Source organism: Mesoplodon mirus (genome assembly GCF_964341445.2).
Source record: "Mesoplodon mirus genome assembly, chromosome: 1".
In the NCBI taxonomy this organism is placed as follows: Eukaryota; Metazoa; Chordata; class Mammalia; order Artiodactyla; family Ziphiidae; genus Mesoplodon; species Mesoplodon mirus.
The window spans coordinates 71,791,744-71,808,347 of NC_138976.1; the positions used below are offsets into that span (position 1 = coordinate 71,791,744).

Genomic DNA, 16,604 nt, shown 5'->3' on the forward strand with positions numbered 1-16,604 from the left:
CCCAATTTTATGTTCAAACGTATGTCACTGTTAACTGGCAAGTTATATTTTAGTATGCTAACAAAATAGAAGCAGGACCATTTTGATCTTATTTAATTTTTCGTGAGTTAAAAAGATTACCCAATATCTATAATAAATATTCTCACTGTAAAAATTGTAAATAGCAAAATAATATAAAATAAAAAGTAAAAAGCCACATTCGTCAACTACCTCTGACAATAATTATAGTTAACAATTTTTTGTATATCTTTCTTAGGCCTTTAATAATGCATTTAATATGTATAATGCATTTAGTATATTCAACCAATTCTAAAATATATAGACATACACACAAACACACACTCACATATATATACATAAATATTAAATATGTCTAATATTTAGTATATGTATATTTAATGTATATATGTATATATATAGGTTGAATGTATATTTCCTGCAACTTTTTAAAATTTGGTATATTTTTGACTGCCAATTTTTTTTTTTACTTGACGGGAAATCCATCTGTGAGAAGGTTGCAAGAATAGTTCAAAATTGTGATGACTGGAGAATATTGAAGCTGGGTCCATGCTTACAGGTTATAACTCAGAAGTTAATCAGATACAAAGTGGGTGCTTTATTGTACTTGTCTTCCTTTTGTCTACAATCCTTCAGTTTCAGATTGTAATTTTAGTGGAATTAAACTTGAATTGCTTGATGTAATTAATTTTGTTTAGCTTCAGATGCACTACAGATTGATCCATTAATTTGTCCAACATACGTTTATTGAAGGTGTACTTAGAAAATGCCCTACACTGTGCCACTTCCTGGTGGTATGCCAGTGGCACCAGGTACAGAGTGGTGACGGTAAGCCGCCTTGATCTGCTGGTTCTTGATACTAGCTAATTAAGTAAAAATTATTTGCTTAAAGTCTCAAGTGGACTGTGCTGTGGGGTCACATGGACCACATTTAGGTTATCAGGGAACAATTCTTCATTGGCCAAATTGTTACCTTTTCATTTTGTTGTAGATATTACTGTATTTGATATTTTTTCATAGCACTTTCAAACACACTTACTATAATCAAAAGACATATTATGACTATTAAGTTTTTGATACAAGTATCTCAGATTTGCATACGAATTTACTTCTAAAGAATGAAGAGATCCAATGATTTGGCTTAGAAGTAATAAAGACTCCTCTGGGTCTTCAGTTTACAAAGATGGGAAAAAGCAAATAGACACAGGGGGGCAGCATAATGCTGTTTGACAGTGAGCTTGGTGCTTTTTTTTTTTATTGACCTCTTACACAGAAACTTCTGCTTTGGGATAAGTCATGTATATTCAGTCCAGCTGTAAAATGCTCAGTCCAGCTGTAAAATGCTCTTTTTTAGTGGGCACCCATTCCGTGAATCAGAGCTTGATTTTTTTTTAATTAATTAATTTATTTTTGGCTGCGTTGGGTCTTCGTTGCTGCTCGCAGGCGTTCTTTAGTTGCGGTGAGTGGGGGCTACTCTTTGTTGTGGTGTGCGGGCTTCTCATTGCGGTGGCTTCTCGTTGCAGAGCGCGGGCTCTAGGCACGCGGGCTCAGTAGTTGTGGCTCATGGGCTCTAGAGTGCGGGCTCAGTAGTTGCGGCACATGGGCTTAGTTGCTCCGCAGCATATGGGATCTTCCCGGACCAGGGCTCGAACCCGTGTCCCCTGCATTGGCAGGTGGATTCTTAATGACTGCGCCACCAGGGAAGCCCCAGAGCTTGATTTTATACTTCGTAGTGATGTTTACTAGGCATCAGCAAGGAAAGAACTCCTGCCTCAGATGATCTGGTTTTGAATTCCTGCTTTGCCATTTGGCATCATGACACGTGTCTTCAACTCTCAGAGCCTCATTTATCTGTAAAGAAGGAATCAAGTGAGACTCCATATGGGGAAGCAAGCTGTCAATTCTGATATGCTCTCTAAATGTTAGATATTTCTAGAAGCAGTATCGTTATTAAAATTATTATTTCTCTTAAAGTCTCATTTGTTTCCTTTTTCCGGGAGAAGTTTTTCACTAATGGCATTGACGATGTCCCTGTCTGTGCCGTTAGCCTATTAAGAACACCAAGCTCTTTCAGGCATTTTACTTGGCTTATGAGACTTGATCAGCCTGTGCACATGTTTATTTATTATTTATAACTTAGGCTCTTGCTGTAACATCCCCTTGGTGTGCTGACATTTTCACACTGGGTAGTAGTTTGGATCTTTAGAAAATGACCAAACCAGAGAGACAGAATTGAGAAGCTTCACAGCCTTCTGTTTCTCTAACCCTATTTCAGTTTCTTTTTTATTCCAGTGATTCCAAAGATAACAGATAACTCACTTCCAATTCTCGGACCTCTCATTTTTATCTTAATTCTTGCTAAATGTAGGAATAGTAAGTAATAGGTATCATTTTGGATGCAGTGACAAGAACTAGCCAAAAACATATGAAAGGAAAAAGGAAAAGCCCACTGTGTAGAGCATCATACCAGGTGTTTGTTCCCAATAGGAACATACGATTGAAAACACACGATGTTTGTGCAGACCAGCATAGTGTGGGGAGCACTGCTGGGCTGGTATCACAGATCATTGAATGTATGATGCTAATTAAGTTAAGAATCTCAAGGTGAGATTATCCTGGATTTAGAGTGAGCCCTAAATCCAGTACCTTTTTAAAAATATATGTATAAATTTATTTATTTAATTTTTTGTTGCGTTGGTTCTTTGTTGCTGCACGTGGGCTTTCTTTAGTTGCGGCAAGCTAGGGCTACTGTTCGTTGCGGTGCGCGTGTTTCTCATTGAGGTGTTTTCTCTTGTTGTGGAGCACGGGTTCTAGGCGGGCTTCAGTAGTTGCAGCATGCGGGCTCAGTAGTTGTGGCTTGCAGGCTCTAGAGCGCAGGCTCAGTAGTTGTGGCACACGGGCTTAGTTGCTCTGTGGCATGTGGGATCTTCCCGGACCAGGGATTGAACCTATGTCCCCTGCATCGGCAGGCAGATTCTTAAGCACTGCGCCACCAGGGAAGTCCAAAGACGGACAAATCTTTAAGGTAGAGATGACCTCGGTGTGTTTGAGGGACAGCAAGAAGGGCAGGAGGGATGCTATGGAATGACCAAGGAGGAGAGTGATAATAAAGGAAGTAGGAGAGGTGATTAGAGGCCTGATTATACAGAGTCTTAAAGGCTAAGATAAGATGCTTAGATTTTATTCTAATATGGCAAGCCTATTGGAAGGTTTAACCACGTGAAAGTCACAATCTGATGTAACCTCACAGTGTGCGGGGAATAGATTTGAGTTCAGGAAGAATGGAAGCAGGGAGACCAGCTAGGAGGTCATGGTGGGGGCTTGGACCATGGTGGTAGCTGTAATAATAGAGAGAAGGGAACAAAATTTAGATTTATTTTGGAGATATAGTCAACAGAACTTGCTAATGGATTGATGTAAGGAGTGAGAGTGGAATCAAGGATAAATCCTAGATTTTTGGCTTGAGTAACTAGTACTGGTTCCTCTGATGGGAAGGTAGGGGAGAGCTGATTTGTGGGAAAAAGTCAAGAGTTCTATTTTGGACCTGTTATGTTGAAGATACTATAAGACACTTAAGGTAAAACTTGAAATATGAATAGAATCTCAGCAGGATGGGAAGGAAGAAAGGATGTTTTGTAAGAAATAGCATAACTGAGGAAGTGCAGAGCAGAGGAGGGAAAGACACATCATCAGTGCTTTGTGGCTGGAGCATGTCTGAGAAGGGAAGAAGAGAAAGAAATATGATGAAAAATGTAGAACACATTCTTTTTGCACTTTGATCCTTGTTGGAATCCAAACATTCATATTAAATGGAATAAGTAGGAAGAAATTAATCCATCATATTATTTGATGTAAGGTCAGTTATTTTCTACAGTTGATGCACCAAAATATACCCTCATCAGAATTCTTCAGACAAATAAAATAGGAGTCACAAAACAGTAAAGTTGAGACAGGCTGGGACCTGGGACCCTTTGCTACAATGCCTGCACCTGGACACACCTATCCTCCAGCAACGAAATACAAAGAAACTATATGGGACTAAAAATAACTGCGTGCATGGGCACTTGGGGCAAATTCTGGACAAAAGACCCACCTGCCACTTCTGAAGAGCCTGGAGCAAAAACAGGGTGTCGGGGAGCAAATGCAGGGTCCTGAGCATGCCGCCTGCACTCAATACACCCCACTGGAGGGGTGGACAAAACACCTAAGCCACCCTCTAGCCTGATCCCTGGACACACCCCTACCCTCACCCCCTTATAAGGAACCAGCTCTGCCTCCGGGACCGAGCAAGCAAGGGAAACATTATTTGTTTTTGCTCCCTCCTGAGGTCTCAGGGGCCCCAATAAAGCCTTGCCTGAGTTTCTTATCTGGCCTCTAGTCAATTGCTATTGGTTGGGGAAGGCCAGGAACCCTGGTCAGTATCAAAGCTACCTCACTCACTACAGTTAATTTTTTGGTGGTGCTCTGTACAGGGGCCACTCTTGGTCCAAACCACTTGTGTAGTGCCTATTTTGTAGAAGGCACCTTCTCCATCCTTTAGCTCAGTGATTCTTAATCATATTACACCCAAGATTATCTTTTGGTAATGAGTATTTCATACTATCCCTTTTACCATATTGAAATAATATTCACAGTTAATATAACCAATTATATAGGTCACTGCAAAAAAATATATAGTATTCCAGCCATAATATAAAGGAGAAATACAAAGGAAAATGATTTAAAATAAAATGACCTGTATACTAATATGTAAATGTTGAGCAAAATGTAATATTTGGATATGATATGATTTTCACAATGCCAAAAGGGTCTTGGTAAATATCCAAACAAAGCAAAGTACAATTGTTCCTTAATTTACATGGTACCTGCATTCCTGAAAATTCCTGAAAATTTTTCAGTTGTACAAAAAAATGCTTTGTGTTTATAATGTAACAGTTAGATTCCAGACTCAGATAACTATAAAAAGTTTTCTTGCCTGAAAGAATGTCTGGTAGGATGTTAAAAAGTCGTGCAGGAGTGTCTTGAGCATTGCAGGATACATTGAACTTTGGTTCCTGCCTGTGAAATTTCTCCACAAATTTCCAAAATGTCCCTGGGTTTGTTACCAGTACTGCTGAGAACCACAGCTCTGGCTGTCCTCTGAGCCATTGGGATGCTGACATTCCTACATCACAGAACACATGGAAGCCTAGTCTACACTGTAACCTTTGAGTGAACAGGGCATTGTCTGCCTGTTCTATCCCTAGGACCTGGCCCACGGTATGTCCTTAGAAAACATTTGTCGATGTTGGATGGAAAGAGATGGATGGAAAGAGATTTTCCCTTTTGTTCTATTTTGTGGAGCAACCCTTTAGATAGTCTTTTTCTCTGCAGTGACTTGGGAAGGCTTTTAAAAATTATGCATGAGACAAAAAGTAGTAGAAGTCGTTGCCTCTTGAATAACAGGTGCTGTGATCAAAATGTCTATTTTTATCTGAGTGCCGTCTCTGACATCACTTGTCTAAGCTTTTATTTCGTTGAACTCAGGGATGTAGATACATCATTTTCAGAACATAAATCTACTTATGCCTTTTTTCCTTTGTTTCTAGCGTGGGAAGAGTTGGCCTACTATGAAGAAAACACACGGGACTTTCTCTTCCCTGAACCCAGGCTGACACCTTCGCACCCTGGGATGTGTAGGGAGGTGCTCATGAAGACAGTTGAAGGTTTTCCGGTAAGTGATCTGTGCCCAGCTGGGCTTCTGTTGGGAGAGGAATTCTTGGGACCTGAACATTTTACTCCTGACAGGACCAGTTTGTGGGCAGATCACTTCATCTTGGTTAGTGCTCCTCATGTTCTCTTCAGCAGCCCTGATTAGATGCCCCACTCAAAATAATAAATGATACTGATTCCCACTATTGATCTGAGATGTGGGAGTCTTTTTTTTTTCATTAAATACATTCATTTTGGCTTTCTTCCCACATCGAAATACTCGAAGTAACCAACATTACTGTGGATTGCCCTGGTTCCTGTAGGAGTACCATATTTTAGCACCATTTATAAGAATACAGATCAAGGCATTTTTCATTATATAAAAGGTCTTAAGTACAAAAAAATTATTTTAAAGTTCAGAGTTAAGCTCAACCACCCCTGGTTACTGGGAAAAAGATTGCCGAGGCTGTGGTTATCTCCAGCCCCGTATCCTTTCCTTGGATTACCCATGTTTTGGCGAGTTCACCCCTGTGCCACAACTACACCCAAGAAATCAACAAGAATGAGATAAAGCTCTGGTCAGTGTTCTCCCTCACTGTTAATGAGCATTCAAAATATGGAAATATACAGATGGCCATAAAGGCCTGGGAACAGAGATATACATAATAAATGGCTTGTTGATATGACTTTTCACTACAATTGTCTATTATCTCCAGGCTTAATGACTACTCTGTATAGTTCAATTATACTTACTAACCCATTCCACCATTCCCAGTAATAAATTTCAATTTACCATGAAAAAAAAAAAGCAAACGGCACAGCTCACCTTCACCCTCCCAAATGTGGCCAGGTCTCAGGCTGTGGGACCTCGCATACTTAAGGATATCACTTTGTGACTGCAGGCCAGTGAGCAGACACATTCATACACACGCATACATCCCTTCTGGTCATGGCCGAGCCTACCTTGCTCCTACTACTACTGCTACCAAGGGTGGGAGCAGCCAAACCAGTTTAGTTTTGTGCTTCTCATGGCTCCAAGTTATTAACTGGATCACACAGGTATTAATCATCAGCTGCCCATGTCTTAATTCACTGCATAACTCAGCACTGGCTCCCTGATCTCTCCAGCCACTCAGAAGAGATCACCAAGGTTTTCCAAAAGAGTTAAGCATTACATAGTCTTCTTCTGTTAAATAGGAAACTTAAACTTTAGAAAAAGGAATTTGCAGAATCCATGCACAGAAGTCTTCCACTAGTTCAGATTTTTATCCCTGTATAACGTAAGCCATGGAGGTCTGTCAGGCATGAGATGTGGGAGTCTTATCTAACCATTCTAAGTCACTGCCGTATTCACACCATCACATAGTTATAAAAAGGTTGCTTCTTTCACCTTTTTTTTTAATTTTAAAGTTTTTTATTGAAATATAGTTGATTTACAATGTTGTGTTAGTTTCTGGTGTATAGCAAAGTGATTCAGTTTTATATATAATATATATATATAATTATTCAGTTTTATATATATTATATATAATAATATGTTATTTATATATATTATATATAATAATGTGTTATTATTTATATATATTTTTCAGATTCTTTTCCATTATGGTTTATTACAGGATTTTTTTTGAATTAATTAATTTTATTTATTATCTGCTGGGTTGGGTCTTCATTCCTGCGCATAGGCTTTCTCTGCTTGCCGCGAGCGGGGGCTACTCTTCACGGAGGTGTGTGTGCTTCTCATTGCGGTGGCTTCTCTTGTTGCAGAGCACGGGCTCTAGGCACACAGGCTTCGGTAGTTGTGGCTCGCGGGCTCTAGAACACAGGCTCAGTAGTTGTGGCGCACGGGCTTAGTTGCTCTGCGGCATGTGGGATCATCCTGGACCAGGGCTCAAACCCGTGTCCCCTGAATTGGCAGGCGGTCTTAACCACTGTGCCACCAGGGAAGTCCCTGTTACAGGATATTGAATATAGTTCCCTGTGCTATATATAGTAGGACCTTGTTGTTTATCTATTCTATATGTAGCAGTTTGTATCTGCTAATCCCAAACTCCTAATTTATCCCTCCCCCACCGCCTTTCCCCTCTGGTAACCATAAATTTGTTTTCTGTGTCTGTTTTTTCATCTCCTCTTAATGCAGACTAACTGAAAGATTTAATATCAGTTTATTTAATCATAGCTATTGTTTTAGTAATAATAATAGTAAAATAGAGTAGTGATAGTAATAATGCTACCTCTCATTTATTTTGTGCTTGGGTTTTTTCATGTGATATCTTATTTTCCTCATAACAGTTCTTAAGTCAGCCAAGGCAGATATTATGGTCTCTACTTAATGGAGGGGAAACTGTCAGAGGTTCACAGACTGATATTACTGAAGGATCTTAAAAGATACAGCAGTTATTTAGTTGATTATCTAACTGTTTGGGGGCATTATCTGAACCCAAATTCAAAATATTAATTTTGATGTTATCTGGGATGATTTTTAACACTGCAGAAACTCTGACAATTTTCTTTACTTTTATGTCACTTGGATGACCTCTGTTTTAAGGGCCACATCCTTGTGAATTATAAAAAGCATACTTAATACTCAACTTTTCTGTTACTGCCCCATGAATCACCATTATTATAATTTAATAAAGTGTTATTGTCTCCATTTTGTTGAGAGTACTGTGCAGAATACATAACATGCAGGACCCCTGTTTCTAGGATGTTTATGATGACAGGACTTCTAGTTCTAATACTTCAAACAGCAAGCATTCATCAAAAGTTCTCCTAATCTGAATTCCTAATGAGCATAACTTTAAGTCCTCCAGTAATCTTTGAAGGTTTGGTGAATATCACTGACATCATTTTTTTTTTCTCAGAGATGTTCTTTGTGTATCACTTATACCCATGGTACTTGTGAGATGCTCGTCTTTATTATGTTGAGTTATTGGGATTTTGCTCTTCAGAAGCAAAAAGGGATAAAAACTGGTGAGAATTAGGTGGGAGATACTCTTTATATTAACTTTGGTTTGCCCAAGTTTTCTATTAAATAAATTCTATCTACAAACACTGGGCTGGTATCCAGCTAAGTATCAAGACAAGAAGAAACACATTTTCTCATATTTTCCCAAATGTTATCTTTGTTTAACTTTATGGGCATAAGTAGGGAGAAGAACCTACAGAAGTTGTGTTTGTAGTTATTCATAAATGCAGGTAATCATAAGTGAAAGAGCTTTAAAACTGCAGGGAAACATCTTCATGCATTAGAGATAAAGTATCAATTCTTACAATGAAGTTAATGAAAGTATATTTTAAACAATTTGTAAAAAGATAGAGGAGCTCAATTTCTCTATGTTCTATAAAGCAAAATAAAACCAATTGCTGAAGCTTTACTAATAGCTGACATTCATTGCATGCTCGCTAGATGCCAGGCACTGTGCTGAGCTCCTTACATGGATTATCTTGTTCAATCCTCCTTAACCCTGCATGGTGGGTACTATTATTTTCCTCATCTTAGGCATGGGGAAGCTGGCATGGAGAATTTATCAAAGGTACTCAGAGTCACAGACCTGGTGAGCAATGGAGCAGGGATTCTCATGCTGGCCTGTCGGGCTTCGAAGTTTGCACTCAAGTCGCTGCATGATGCTAATTCTCTCATGTTTATTTCAGCCCAGGGTCCAATTTCTTTTCATTAATGTTGTAGGATATGAGAATAAATGACATGTGCGGGTCAGGCAAATCATTCACTTCATTTATTTTCTCTTCTTAGTTCATTAAGAATTAGATTTATTTCCTACAATAAAATGTGACTTTTTCTTTGTGCTTCCATATTTTATTTCATTTCACTTGTTATGCTAACAGCCTTTTTCCCCTCCTTTTCCTGCTGAGGTCAAGAATTCTGAGGAGGGGAATGTAATCTGTTTTTTTGTTAGGTAAAGGCTGAATTTGTAAATTAAGTGGAAACAATATTATTTTTTAATTATTAATTTTTAGATAATAATTTCCATTTTTCTTTAGTGCAGTGATTCTAGGAAAATCCTACTGTTAAATACATTTATTGACCTAACCATCATCACCACCATCCCATTGCTGAGGGGATTGCACAAGATAGAGCCTGTAAATTTCAACTATAAACTGTTACGCTAAAATCAGTACTTCTATGAAAAATACCTTCCTCCGTATTGTCTGGAAGTCACTGCCAGGAGTGGAGGTCAAATAGGTGAACAAGATGGTGTTACAGGCTGTGGATTCCCTACTGGTAGGGGACCCTCCTCCTCTTCTCCAGGCAAAGTGGAGCTGCATGTACAGCAGTTAAGTGTGGACTCAGGTGGTCTGGGTTCAAGCCCAGTTTTGTCACTGAATGACTGTGTGATTTGGGGTAAATTACTTAATCTCCATGTGCCTTAGTTTCTTCATCTGTAAAATGGGACTGGTAATAGTTCTTGCCTTATAGGGTTATTAGGAGGGTTAAATGAGGTAATATATGTATAGTCTTTAGCATAATATCTGGTGTATAGTTAAGTGCACAATAAATGTGAGCTGTTATATTTTATTAAACTGTCATTCAAGGGTTAGTACTACTTCTCCATGAGGCATTAAGAAGACTACACCAGTCTGTGGCTTAAGAGATAACTTGTTCAGGTTCAGGCAGCTGGGCTGCTGGGGACCTGGGGCTTCACGCACCCATGAGGTTTTGGATCTCCACCAGTGGTGCTGTGGACCCCGGAACTCCCCTTCCCCCACCCTCTTCTTCATGTGGGCAGTCTTGATAGCTGGAGGTGAGGCTGTGCCAGCCATGTTATTGTGCATTCTTTATGAAACACCACCCCCCCGCCCCAGTTATTCAACTCTGTGCAGCAACTGGGCTCTTGTGTTTGTAAGCCCAGAAATCTTGAGTCACCAGTCCGGGCCTAACACTCTTATGGGCGTACTGTGCATCCTAGAGGCAAAAAAAAAAAGAGAAGGGGGAGCTGAGGAGGTAGGTTGTACCTGTGAGGACCTGTTCTGTAGACAAGATGAATGTACAGGACTGAATGTGCATCAGAATGAATGAATGCACAGGAATCGAGCTGACTAGTTCATCCATGAAGCCCCCTGAGAGGTAGCATGAGGTAATGGAAAGAGGATGGGTTTTGCTGTCCAACAGAGTTTCAACTCTTGGCTCTACTGATCCCCAGCTGTGTGACATTGGACAGACTAACCTCTTCGAGCCTGTTCCCTCACATTTAAAGTGGGATATAATTGTCTACTACACAGGTTGTATGAGGATTAAATGAGATCGCACATGTGAAAGCCTCTAGGAGCACCTGGTACCTGTCTAAACATGCAGTGCATGTTGGTTTCTTTTCCCTCTAGGGCTTCGGCCGATGCAAATTCTTCTTGCAAGTACCTGGAGTATGTTATATAAGTGAAATGAGCTGTTAGCAACTGGAGGGAGAAGTCACTATGGGTGTGCCTGGAGGGGAGAGGGTGAGGCCAGGCTTCAAGAGACAGGTGGGATTTGGATGGGCAACGAGAAGAAAGGGAAAGTGCCCCCAGAACAAAGGGGTACGTGGCCAGGCGGTGTTCTCTGGGGGAGAGGAGAGCAAAGGGTCATGTTCAGAGGGGCTGCAGGTGACTGGATGGGGTCAGTTGGAGACAGTGTAATTCAGCTCCAAGTCCTATCCCTGTTTTGACGTTTACAAGACATGTGACCTTGGGAAAATTGCTTAATATCTCTTTCTGTCTCAGTATTTTTTAAGAAAAATAATTGTATTTTTTAAATGTACAGTAAAATTGACTTTTTTTGATACACAGTTCTATGAATTTAACACATGTATAGATTTGTGAAACCACCATCATAATCAGGATACAGAACAGTTCCATCACTCCCCAAATCTCCCTCATGTTATCTCTTTATAGACACATCCTCCGCCATAATCCACTAATCTGTTCTCCATCATTAAAACTTTGTTTCCTCTTGAGAATGTCACATAAATGGAATCATATAGTCTGTAACCACTCAAGACTGGCTTCTTTCACTTAGAACAATGTTTTTAAGATTCATCCACGTAGTTGTGTGTATCAGTAACTTGTTCCTTGTTATTACTGAGCAGATTCCTTTATATAGATATACCACAGTTTATTCACCTATGAAGAACATTAGAGTTGTTTCAAGTTTTTGTCCAGTTCTCAGTTTTATCATTTATAAAACGGGTTGATGTTAATAGTTGTACTTTCCTTACAGCACTATGAGAATTAAGTAGGATGTAGGATAGGGTATATGTATGTGTATGTATATATATGTGTATGTATGTATATATATATATATATATATATATGTATGTATCACAATGTTTTAGATAGGATGGTACCGAGCAGAAAAAGAAGTATTGATCAGTGAAACAAAATGAAGAGTTTGGAAATGGATATAAATATTTTGTATGAGGTATAAAGCATGTTTTCAAAGCAGGTAGGTAGGGAAAGAGAACTTGTATCCATCCCTCCCCCTAGGTAATCTCATTCAGTTCCATGGTCCAGTGTTTTAAATAGAGTAGCTAATGGCGGGGACACAAGTTGCAATGCCTGGATTCAATTACCAGCTCTGCCAGTACTAGCTGGACAAGTTGCTTAAATTCTCTGTGCCTTAGCTCACTCATCTACAAAGTGTAGATACTACTGGGACCAACCTCACAGGGTTGTTGTGAGGGTTAGATGAGTTAATATATGCAAATCCCTTTGGTTGGGCTCTGGCACATAATATGTAGTATTATATGTGTTTAGCTATTCTTATTATGTATGTATTTTATTTTATTTTCAGCTTGGTTGGTGTATAATTGACAAACCTATATATATTTAAGGTATACAACTTTATTTTTGTATATACATTGTAAAATAATTGCCACAATCAAGCTAATTTTTTTTTTTTTTTTTTTTTTGGTCATGCTGTGTGGCTTGTGGGATCTTAGTTCCCTGACCAGGGATGGAACCTGGGCCCCGACAGTGAAAGTGCCAAGTCCTAACCACTGGACTGCCAGGGAATTCCCACAATCAAGCTAATTAACATATCCATCATTTAACATTGTAAATTGTTGTTTCTTTTCTTTTTTGTGGTGAAAACACTTAACATCCACCCTTTTAGAAGATTTCAAATATAAAATATGGTATTGTTAACTATTGTCACATTGCTGTACATTCCACTTCTAGAATATGTTCATCTTGCCTAACTGAAACTTTGTACCCTTTGACTAACATCTCCCCATTTCCCCCATCCTCCAGCTCCTGGCAACCAGCTTTCTATTAGCTGTTTCTATGAGTTTGTTTCAGATTCCACATATAAGTGAGACATGCAGTATTTGCCTTTCTGTGTCTGGTTTATTTCACTTGGTATAGGGTCCTCCGGTTTCTTCTATGTTGTCACAAATGGCAGGATCTTCTTTTTAAAGGCTGAATAATATTTCACTGTATATATATTCGTTATGTATGTATTTTAGATAATGTGTGTAGATTATGCCAACTACACAAAAGAGCATTTAGGTTCTTGGATGATTTCAAGTTAGGATAGGCTGAGCAAAGACGCTCTTTCCATTTTATTTGTTTCTTTTATGCTGTTTTATTTTCAGGGCATTGCTCCCAAAATAGAGTTTTCTACGAGGACAGCCATCAGAGAACGTGTGTTTCTGCATAGAAACAGATTTCTTGTAAGTATAATCGAGAATCCAGTGATAGAAATGTTAGAAATTTTCTCCACAAATTTAAAGAATTTCAGCCTAAACTCGGTTTACCAAGTTTAGATGCAACTGAACAAACAGAAACCTGGAGACTTATTGCTACGTTTGAATTTCCATAGTCAAACTGTTTGTTCAGCCTGTCACATCAGAGTGAGTATGTTTGGCATGTATTCATCATGGCATAATTGGTGGAACAGAATGATCCAGAAGCTACAATCACAAGCTTGATGTGTCATTTAGTTAGCTTTTGTTGTTGTTGTTCCATGACTTTTACTCTTGATTTTATCAACAGTAGTGTTTCCTTCTTTCCTGTGCTGAGGCTGAAGCTCAGAGTTGTATTTGTGGGCCACCTTTGGTAACAGTGAGGGTCTTGGGGCATCCATGAGCACTACCTTCATTTTACTCCCTTGTTCAGCCCTAATTTCCCCTTCACCCTGATTTCTTTCTGTTTTTGTTTTACCTTATTGTCCATAATTTTGCAACCATGTAAAATCATTTCTAAAATGATATAGAGAATTAATGAATATACTTTGTAGTCCTCACCTGGAGTCCTAGAAAATACCTTGAAAATGTGGGCTTTGGGTTAAGAGGTACTGAATGAGAAGGGTCACTAATCTGTGCAAGTCCATCAATCCCCTGGGCACCATAACTCATAAATGGGAAACCAGTGGTTAATTTTCAGGAAGGCAATAGCTGCTTTTTAGTCTCTCCTTATTTTTTTTTTTTTTTTTTTTTGCGGTACGCGGGCCTCTCACTGTTGTGGCCTCTCCCATTGCGGAGCACAGGCTCCGGATGCGCAGGCTCAGCAGCCATGGCTCACGGGCCCAGCCGCTCCGCGGCATATGGGATCCTCCCGGACCGGGGCACGAACCCGTATCCCCTGCATCGGCAGGCGGACTCTCAACTACTGCGCCACCAGGGAGGCCCAGTCTCTCCTTATTTACCCACTGTTTTCTCCAATCTGTTTAAGTGTACACAGTGATTTTTCAGTTTATTATTCTTTTTCTTCCACTCCACCATTTTAATCTTGTTTTAATCTCCTAATATAGGTCTTCCTATATTAACTTTTTTAAGTGTTAACTTTTAAAAATAATAGCTTTCATTGTTTTCCTATAACAAAAGTATCCCATTTATTTTATACAATTAGAAAATACAGATAAGAAAAAAGGACAAAAATAAAAATTACCTGTTATTCTTACTATCTAGAGATGAGCATGACTACTTTTTTGAATATATTCTTCTGTACACACACACACATACACATATTGTTTTAATTTTAGAAGATTAGGATCATACTACACTGCATATTATTTCATATCATATTTTCACTTTGAATGTCATGAACGTGTTCTCACATCCTTAAGTATGCTTAAGCCAGGCAATTTTTCATGGCTTCATACTATGCCATTGTACAGAAGTACCATAATTTTTGACAATTCATTTTTCTGTTGTTGGGTACTAAGCTGATAAATCAGTCAGGGTCCAGTCTGGAAAACAAACCATACCTGTTACTTTAACAGAAAGATTTAATGTAAAAAAAAAAAAAAAAAAAAAGGGCTAAACAAGGGCTGGAGGACTGAAAGGAAAAGGGGAACACTGAAGTGATGGAGATAGTAACTACAGGAAGCAGCTTCCACCTCTAGAGTTGGGGGAAAAAAGGGAAGAGGTTGGGTCATCAAGAACATAGAAAGTGGAGGAAGAAACCCCATAGAAAGGGCACCCAGACATGCGGGGAGGGGCTGCTCTCCCGGGTGTTTCCTCATGATTTCAGAGGGGAGACTCTGATGAGCTGGGACTCAGACCTCTAAGGAGGGACACTGCTCATTGCTGGTGTCCCAGGAGCTTGGAGGAAGGATCCTGTGGGGCTAGACTCAAATCTCTGAGCAAGGGGCTCTGGCCACCTGGTGCTCTGAGGCTACTTTTGGATTATGGTTGGAAAAAACTATAAACTGGAGCCATTTGCTGCTGTCAAGGTGAAGAATGGTTGCTGGACTGATGCTGACAGGAACAGAATGCAAAACTGGAAGTCCCGGTCCCTTCCTCCTCCTCTAGTCTTATGGTCTCCCTCTAGCGCCCTCTAGTGGTGAAGCCTAACAGAACAGCTGGAAAAGCCGAAGGGGGTTTGCAGAGTGCCAGGTCCAGTATCATAAAGCTGAGTGTAGAAAGGTGGGTTTGGAGCTGAAAGGAAAGTGCTTACTCACCAATATAGTTGGTTTCTAATTTTTGAAGTGTTCTAAGAATTTCTGTAGCTATACGTATAGCCATAATTATTTCCTTATAATAAATTCCTTGAAGTGAAATTGCTGGACCCAAGTTTATGCCAAATTCTCTCTCTCTCTCTCTCTCTCTCTCTCTCTCACTATATTTCTACATCTATCAATCATCTGTCTATGATGGGGTGGGGGGGTATCTAATACTTTCCAACTTTCTCATAATACAAATAAATGTCACTGCTAATAGTTGAAATATACTAGTGATACTAACCTGAAGAAAAAATTTAAAATGCCCTTCCTTAAGTTCATGTTTTATAAATCTGAGATGTTCAATCTTCTACCTTAGTTAAAGTTCAATTAAACACAGTTATATTCTGATTGAGTTTTCTTCTTTAAAAATATTGTTTCTTTTTTGGGTTTTCAGGAAGAAAGATGTAAGTCACGAAGGCCTTTATCCACATCAAATGGACCAAAATTCCCCTTAAGTAGTATAAAGATGAAACCAAGGGAGAGTAATCTCAACAGACTGCCCCAAGGCATGCAGTCCCGGCCGCCCTCTCCATATTTCACCAGGCGTTTCTTTCAGGACCAGCCAGCTCAACTGAATCTTGGAGATAGTTTCAAAATACCTGGAGAAAGCAAACCTCCATTTGTAGTAAGACATGTGAGCCTAAAATTATTTTTCACAGTCCTTTGGAATGGTGAGGGTGTGAATGAGGGTGGAATAAAGGAAGGTTGGACCATGAAAACAAATGGGTAAGTAAATAAATAGAGGAGGGCTTCCCTGGTGGCGCAGTGGTTGAGAGTCTGCCTGCCGATGCAGGGGACACGGGTTCGTGCCCCGGTCCGGGAAGATCCCACATGCCGCGGAGCGGCTGGGCCTGTGAGCCATGGCCGCTGAGCCTGCGCGTCCAGAGCCTGTGCTCCGCAACGGGAGAGGCCACAACAGTGAGAGGCCCGCGTACCGCAAAAAAAAAAAAAAAAAAAA

General features: G+C 39.7%; 1 protein-coding gene across 6 annotated transcripts in view; it reads left to right on the forward strand.

Moving 5' to 3' along the window:
- Positions 1–16,604, forward strand: part of SPATA6L (spermatogenesis associated 6 like) — a 60,918-nt gene that overhangs the window by 25,307 nt on the left and 19,007 nt on the right. For 5 of the 6 annotated variants that reach the window (XM_082613460.1, XM_082613462.1, XM_082613463.1 and 2 more), the window contains 3 exons: positions 5,607–5,731; positions 13,296–13,373; positions 16,041–16,280. In XM_082613460.1, coding sequence (XP_082469586.1) covers positions 5,607–5,731; positions 13,296–13,373; positions 16,041–16,280 — 443 coding nt within the window. The remainder of the gene's footprint in view (positions 1–5,606; positions 5,732–13,295; positions 13,374–16,040; positions 16,281–16,604) is intronic. The other variant, XM_082613459.1, reaches the window with a different exon arrangement.